Below are 8,554 nucleotides of genomic sequence, written 5' to 3' on the forward strand. Positions count from 1 at the left end.
CCATAATGTTCAAAGATATCTCAACCCTCCAAACTATTTAAATTTCATTTACATCTCTGAATGAACTGTGGATTGTCTTTCATATATTAGCATGTTTGATTTGACTAATAATTCAACAACTCTCCTTAGACAATCTGTTGTGAACACATTAGCCCCACCTTTACTTCCAACTGCCATAAAAAGCAGATCTTTACTTTGTATCAGATCACCAGACTGCTCCAAGTTCCTCAAACCTATGACCTATAACTCCTATCTACCCTGATAATTTGTGGAATTTAAAAAGTGTTATTCAGTGATAAACAATAATTAAGTGGTTTAATTAAAAAGGTGGCATAGAATGGTGGTAAAAGCACATATTCCAAAGCCAGAGTTCCTGTAGAGTCCCCAGTTTTATCACTGTACCACACTGCCTTTTAATAGTAGAGGGAACTCAGCAATATTGTTCCCCAGCTGTGTGACTTTGAAGAAGCTACTTAATCTCTCTAGTGTCAACCTCATCACTGCAAAATGAGGGTGACAGTAATAATCGCATCTGCTAATAAGGTTGACGTGATGATTGAATGAGTAGATAGTTGTAGAGCACATAAAATAGTAACCAGAAATTAACGGTTATGTAAACATTTGCTAAATACATATGCACATATTTTAAATAATGTAGGGTTTTAGATTCAGCTGAACTTGAGTTTGAGCACCAATACTACTAGAGTGAAGTGACAACACCTAATGATCAAGATTAAAAGAAGTGCTTTATGTGAAGACCTAAAACAGTGTTTGTTACATAGGAGATACACCACAAATATAAATTATGTTACATTCCTACTACTAGCTGAGTCTATTTGGGACTTTGAGTAGAATTTCTTGAACTATTTAGCTGTTTTTAAAATGAAAATGAATTCAATAATTATATTCACAATGAAAGTAAATAACATCAACCACATTATAGATACTTTGCTCTTGGCTAATCTTGACTGTGAATAACTAAAGGATTGAGCTGGACATCGTTGTTATAGTAATATTTTTGCAAGGCAATGCCATTCACCTGATAGTTGAACCAGTTTTGATATATCACATAAAATGTCTACTGAACACCTTCTTACTTTTAAGAATAGATAGGAACTGTATTTTACTTTCTTTAAGGCATTCATTTTCACATTCCCATTGTAGGTGTCTGGAAGGTTATATCATGGATACAGATTTAGATACATTCATCTGTCAGAAAGATGGTCACTGGTACCCTGAGAGAATCTCCTGCAGTCCTAAAAAATGTCCTCTGCCATCAAACATAACACATATACTTGTTCATGGCGAAGATTTCAGTGTGAATAAGCAAGTTTCTGTGTCATGTGCAGAAGGGTATACCTATGAGGGAGTCAACATATCAATGTGTCAGGTAAGATTTTATTTTAGTCTAACTCCTACATACACATATGCCACAAAGGCAAATGTGGATCTTGCTGAAAAGAAAAAAAATGCTTCAAGTTTTCATTCACATTAAAGGATTTGAGAAATTTAGTTCAGATAGAATATATCTTTCCTTCTAGTATGTCAATTTTCAAACTAAGAAAGTGCCAATGTTGGATAAAATGTTAAAATATCTATAACAAAATATTCACAGCAAATTAATCATGCAACTTATGTTCAAAAGAGTATCTCTGTGCAGAAATCCATCACAGACTGTGCCAACTTGGTTTCTAGTTTCAGTGAAAAGGCCAAAGTTTGCAGGAGCAGACAGAAAATTGGAGTCAAATCCTGTCTCTACTACTTGCTACTTGTAAGAGTTACTTTTAAAAAGTTACTTGAGTTGGGAATAGTGATACTCACCTATAATCCCAGCATTCAGGAGGCTGATGAACCAAGAGGATCATGAATCTGAGGCCAGTCTGGGCTACATGGTGAGACCTCGTCTCAAAAATAAAATTAAAATAATACTTTAAATAAATTCTGTGACCTTATATTCCTTCAGCTAGTTTGCTCTATTTGCAAATATGAAATGATTAAATTATTTAATATATATAAAGTGTCTAGAACATGCCTGACATATAAGAGGAACTCAAGAATTATTTTACTCACTTCCTAATTTTCCATTTATAAGTCCTGTGGTCATGTGTTCTCAAGGATTGGTTATTGCCAGACTTAAAGGCAGAAACATCCTAAAGAGCAGGTGAAATGACAGCCAAGATTATCATACTCTCAAAATTTGTATCATCCAGAAGGTCTCTTTTAGATTTAGAGCTGAAGAAGTTTGAGGGGAAAATATTTTACGAGACCTTGAGCTCAACCAGAGTCCTACCACAATTAAACTGATGTTCTCCAATTGGGTGTGTGGACAACAGGGGGATCCCTGTGTGTGCTCTCCAGGACCCCGTGACACTGGTGTCTAAGCTCTTAATTCCTTATGACAACCCTCATGACTTCCTCAACACAAGTATGACCCCTATCCTCGGCCCAACTGAGTCCTGGTTTAATTTTTTGGTTTGATAGGTAGAACAAACCCTTTCTAATTATTCAAATGCATAAGTTACATAAAACTATATTTGGTGCCTAGAAATATTTATTATGCTGTAATGAAATGACTCTATAATGCATACAACAAATAAAATAAAGAGATCAATATAATTTTTGAAAAATGAATACTGAAAGACCTGCTTAAAATTAATAAAGGTTATGGAATTACAAAACTCCCACCAGTGTGGTATTTGTGTAACTTTATGTAGAGTGAAAAATGAACAAAATAGAAAAAATGAGTCAGCAGACTCCAGCTGGTGTTCTCCAGTTCACCTCAACTCTAACCTGGAGGTTGCATCAGGTCCCACAGGTTGAGGGCTCAGTACCCAATACTGCTCCTCTTCAGACACTAAACTTTCGACCTACTGGCTACAAATTGGGGCTCCCATGACCCCCTCCCTTGGGTTCCATTAACTTGCCAGATTGACTCACAGTTTCGGGGAAACAGTTACTTACATCATCAGTTTATTTTAAAGGGTGTTTTATATGATACAAATAACACAGCCAGATGAAGAGAAACACAGGGCAAAGTCTGGAAGGTAGGAGCTTCTAGTTAGTCCTTACAAGGTTATGATACACTGCTTCCCAACATGTGAGTAAGTCTTGTTCACCTTCCTGCAAGCCTCTGTGTCCAGCTTTCCAGAAGTTCTCTGAACCCTGTCCTTTTGGGATTTTTGGAGATTCCATTGCACAGGCATGAATGAAACATGGACACTGTGAACAGATGCAGTTGGATCAATGGGTATATGATCTATTGCTTAGACTAAGTGTGGAAACCCAGCACGGCCTACTGTTCAGATTCTTCTTGGCCTCTGTGCCGCATTCCTTCCTCTCAAATGGGGGGCAGGATCACTAATGAAGTGGGGGCATTATGAGCTGATGCCAGACAAGATAGGTCACAGAATGTCTTTATGGACAGCTTCATGACAGAAAGGCAGACAGAGATTTGAGTTTCTGTGATGTGCTTTGGGAAGAGAAACTCAATTACATGAGAAAGTGGGGGGCCTACCACTTTCCTTCCTTGCAACAAGGAAGTCCCTCTATCACTGTGGCAAGGCAAGGATTTAGATATACAAAGCCAAGAAAGAGACACACTCAACACTTCCCAATCAAATAACAGTCTTTAAGAAAAACAGCTAGCTCTTCTGGGGGTGGTGTTTAGAGGCTTTCACAGTTGTCCAGAATTTGACATACAATACAATACAAAACTAGGCTATCCTGAATCCCTGGCAATAGAACTGTTTACCTTTGTGCCAGGAAGGTTGGGAAAGCACCAAAATCTGCATGTGGTGTGTGCCCAGGCCAATGCTGTGGGACCTAAAGTCCTTATGAGATTGTCTAAAACGAAAAACCATGTTAGTAGGAAATATGGTTGTTCCATGGGTCCTAATGTGTCTGTGCAAGGATCAAACCTGCTTTCCTTATTGATGAGCAGAAAATTGTAGGGAAAGTGCTGAAGGCACAAGCACAGAGTCATTAAGTTAAAAGAATATGAAGCTTTTTCCTTCTCCCCCTTTGGTTACCTAGCACGAATGAAGTCCTATTAAATCTCCAGCATGGCAAGGAGAAAAAAGACTGTTTTGAAAATGCAAAAGGCTTGAGTAATAAAATGCCAAAGACAAAAAAAAAAACCAAAAAGAAAAGAAAAATATCTCTGTGTACCTCACTTTACCCAACTAGAAGCCGAAAAAGTTACCAATATGGTGGTAAAGAGAAAGATATTTAAAGAAAAAAGTGAATGACAGAATCTTGAGTTAGTCACATTGGGATGGAGACACAGGAAGCCATCTTTTTAACTTTAAGTAGTATGTCTAAAAGTTGCTGTTTCTCATGAACTGTATATGAAAATGTGGAATCAGATGAAATACAAGGGTACATTGATGTAAGTCATGGAATGTTGATATCAGCCATCCAGTCCTCATGATTTTAATGAAAACATACTGCTTGGTGATCTTGATTTTTGAGTGAATTCTATTAGGAAGCAAATGCTTATTTTATGTGTTTAAGAGATGTCAATGAATGTTTAGTGACAACCATGAATTTCATCTAATGATTAATGTGTGTTCTTTAGAGCTACCGATAATAAACCACTCAATGACGGCCAAACTCTAGATCCTTTGACTCTCATTTTGGGGATTATTCTGCCATTCACCATATTAGTAAACTTTTTCTCTTTATTAATTCCTAAATATAAGTTACAGTTTGTTGTTTGTTATTCAGCTCGATGGTACCTGGGAGCCACCATTCTCTGATGAATCCTGCAGTCCAGTTTCTTGTGGACAGCCTGAAAGCCCAGAGCATGGATTTGTTGTTGGCAGTGAATACAGCTTTGAAAGTGTAATTATTTATCAGTGTGAACCTGGCTATGAATTAGAGGTATGCAAACAAATTGCTTAACTAAATTAATTTGGTTTTTTTATGTACTTGGAAATATTTTGAATATTAGCACTAATTTATTTCACCCATTTTGGTCTAAAAATATCATACTATATTTTGTTGCCCTATACTCTAACACTTTCCAAGAAATAAGTGACTTAGAATTTTAAGAAGCAAAACGTCTCAAATTAAAAAAAAAAAAAAGGAAGGCTATGTAAAGGAAAAGGAAGTAAGTTTTCTGACCACAAACACATATTGTTGACCATCTAAACACATCTTGGTTCACTGGTAATGACACTTTATAACAAGGCAGTCCACCTATTACTACGGTGAGGCCACAACTAGGATTGAGGTACACAAAGCCAAGATTTCCTCATATACATTGGTAAGTTCTTGATTGAGATGTCAGATTTTCTTATGACAACTGTGGCTTGACAAAATCCTCAGAAAAGTTCTAACCAAACACCAGCTTTGTCCTTAAAACCACTCGGTTGTAATATAAAAACCCCTTCAACAGTGCCTAGGTGCCCCTCTTTACTTTAGTGGGAAGGGAATAAAACCATTATCTTGGCATCAGTCTTGACATTTAAGTAACCTGTTTTATGTTACATAAGACTGTAATCTGGTTTTTCAGGAAATTCTTCTTTCCTGTCTTTATTTTTACAGTGGGATTAAATATAGGTTTTGCAGAAGTATTAATTGCCAGTCATCTGTTAAATTTGTGTAGTATGACCCATTATTTTCTCACCATGCAATCAAAGATTTGTCCTAAGATAGATTCATGAAAGCCAGAACTAAAGGCTGGTGGAGTAGCTCAAGTGGTAAGAGCACCTACCTAGCAAAGCATGAGGCCCTGAGTTCAAATTCCAGTGTCGCCAAAAATAAAGAAAGGCAGAACTAGGTTTTTATGGATCATTTCCTCAAAAAGTTAAAAAATAAATGTAAAAAGAATAACAAGATAATGATTGATTGCAATTGGAGAATTTTCCAGTTTTGAAGTCTATATTCTTTGTGGAGAGTACTATTCTTGTTATTTATTAAGAAAAGTAATACAGATTTTATACAGCAAACTCATTACATTTAAAGAAAAAGATCATTTATTTTCAAAATTAGGGAGAATATCCTGGCGTTAACTACAAAATTAAGAGAGGTAATATAACAATTGTTCTCACTCCAAGCTACATGTTAGGATCACCTGAGAAACTTTTTTAAACTACTGATGCCTAGCTACTTGGAAGAATAACTAATGTAGATCTGGGGTAAGAAATGTCAGATGGTGACCCAAGCAGTAGAGCACCTGCCTACCAAGTGCAAAACCCTGAGTTCAAACCCCAGTACCACCAAAAAAGGGGGGGTGGGGCACATTGCTTGCCAGATACAGTGGCTCATGTTTGTAATCCTAGCTACTTGGGAGGCTAAGATCTGGAGGATCTTGTTTCAAGGCCAGCCTGGGCAAAAAGTTCACAAAACTCCATCTCAACATAAAAAACTGGGCACTGTGGCACAATTCTGTCTTCCAGCTACAGCAGAAAGCTATAAATAGGAGGATGGCAGTCCAGGTCCTGGCTAACCTGGCAAAAAAGGGAGACCTTATCACAAAAATAATCAGAGCAGCCAGGCACTGGTGGCTCATGCCTGTAATCCTAGCTATTCAGGAGGCAGAGATCAGGAGGATTGCCACTGAAAGCCAGCTCAGGCAATAGCCACAAGACCTTATCTCAAAAATACTCAACACAAAAAGGGCTGGTGGAGTGGCTCAAGTTGTAGAGTGCCTACCTAGCAAAATATGATGCCCTGAGTTCAAATCCTAGTACCAAATAATAATAATAACCAGAGCAAAGAGCTTTGTAGCTTCTTAACATCTCAAAGAAGAAAGCAGATGCAGAAAGCCCCTGCATGTCTCCCTATTCTTGTAATTTAACATCTAAAAGGAAGTGGTGGGAGGAGAGCTTGCTGCTCTCATTTTTCAGTTTATATCCTGACTCTAGTTTCTGAGTGTGGCCCTTTTAATATTTCTTATTTTTAATCCCTGTCGTCTCATCTATCTATCCTGCCTCAACCAGAAAACTGATTTTAAAGGAGAAGGTTGTCTTTTCAATGCTGAGTGGATGACCAAATAACCAAATAGTAAAGAAGAGGAAGTTCACTTTATAAAAGTATTCCTTGGGCTGGAGGCATGGCTTAAGTGGTAGAGAGACCACTTAGCAAGCACAAGGTCCTGAATTCAAACTCCAGTACCGCCAACAAAACAAAACATGTTCCAGTTAAAAGTGAAAGAACTTAAATACCAGAATTTGCAACCCCTATGAGTGGGATTTAGGTTTTGATCATCCATGGCAGCTGATGTCACAAAAAATAGAGACAACTAGATATTACAAAACTCTGGGTGAAAAAACACACTCCATTTATGAAAATGACTGCCAAAAAAGTTGAATTTGAATTTTATCAAGTTTCTAAGTCCAAGAAACAGTATCAGAGACATTGACCAGCAAAATTCTGCCTGTGAGAATGTCTGCAGAACAAATGATCCAGGCTCCTAGTATCTGAAACAAACAGGTTGACAGAAGAGAAGGAAGGAAATGGAGAAGGAACCTGCAGATTGACAAAGACAGTGAAACATGCATTTTTTAAATGTATTATTCAGTCTTTCTTACTGCAATCACTCTGCTATGCAAGGCTTTGCATTTTTAACTAGCACCCCAGATGCCACAGGTCAACTGGTGGCAAAGTGGTTCTCAGTCGGGTCTTAGCCCTGGTGGGCCCGTGTTGCAAACTCTCTGCTGTGCTGGATGGAGTGCACTGGGGAGCTGAACCACCCTCTGGGCCTCTGACTCCCTGTATTTACACATGTAATACAGTAGCCATCTTTGCTAAGTGACTGTAATGGCTGGGCTGGCATTACACTGCCAGTGAGCAGTGCCCTTTGTACGTTGTTTGAGTTCAGTATTGGGTAGTTATTGTCATCACTTCTAGTATTTGTATTATTACGAAAACCAAACAAAGCAATTAAGACAGCTGATAGAAATTATATTTTCTTCTACTATGTAAATAAGCGGCTACTGATGTCTGAGTGAACAACTTTTTTAAGCTGTCTAAATAGCCCGGCCGGTGGCTTATGCCTCTAATCCTAACTACCTGGGAGACAGAGAGCAGTAGGATGACTGTCCACAACCAGTATGGAACAAAAGTTAGCAAGACCCCTCATCTCAACATGTTGGGTGGTGGTACCTGTCTATGATCCCAGATAGGTAGGAGGCATAGATAGGAGAATTGTGGTCTAAGAATGGCCCAGGCAAAAACTCAAGACACTGTCTGAAAAAAAAAAAAAACTGAAGCAAAAATGGGCTATAGGAGTTGCTTCAGTGGTAAAGCACCTGCCTAGTAAGTGAGAGACCCTCAGTTCAAACCCTAGTACTGCCAACAAATAAATAAATAAATCTCAACAATTTTGCTCTATGTCTATAGTTCTAGGAATAAAACACTAAAGCCAACTGAATGGTAAAGAACTCAAAAATGGGATAATCGTGTTATAAAACCACTACTAATGAACAATAAAGTGGCCGTTCTGAATCTAAAGCTTGATACAGATATCTATGCTAATTGTTAAAAAAGCAGATATGATCAGGTTAAAAAAAAAATCAATGCTGTGCTGGATCTAAAACACCAGCTTAAT

At 37.8% G+C, this 8,554-nt stretch overlaps 1 protein-coding gene across 2 annotated transcripts in view; it reads left to right on the plus strand.

Annotated features, from left to right (window-relative positions):
* Positions 1-8,554, plus strand: part of Svep1 (sushi, von Willebrand factor type A, EGF and pentraxin domain containing 1) — a 179,092-nt gene that overhangs the window by 143,804 nt on the left and 26,734 nt on the right. For both annotated transcript variants that reach the window (XM_020173900.2, XM_074051284.1), the window contains exons 39-40: positions 1,165-1,390; positions 4,726-4,881. In XM_020173900.2, coding sequence (XP_020029489.2) covers positions 1,165-1,390; positions 4,726-4,881 — 382 coding nt within the window. The remainder of the gene's footprint in view (positions 1-1,164; positions 1,391-4,725; positions 4,882-8,554) is intronic.

This window comes from Castor canadensis, chromosome 13 (assembly GCF_047511655.1).
Source record: "Castor canadensis chromosome 13, mCasCan1.hap1v2, whole genome shotgun sequence".
Lineage (NCBI taxonomy): Eukaryota > Metazoa > Chordata > Mammalia > Rodentia > Castoridae > Castor > Castor canadensis.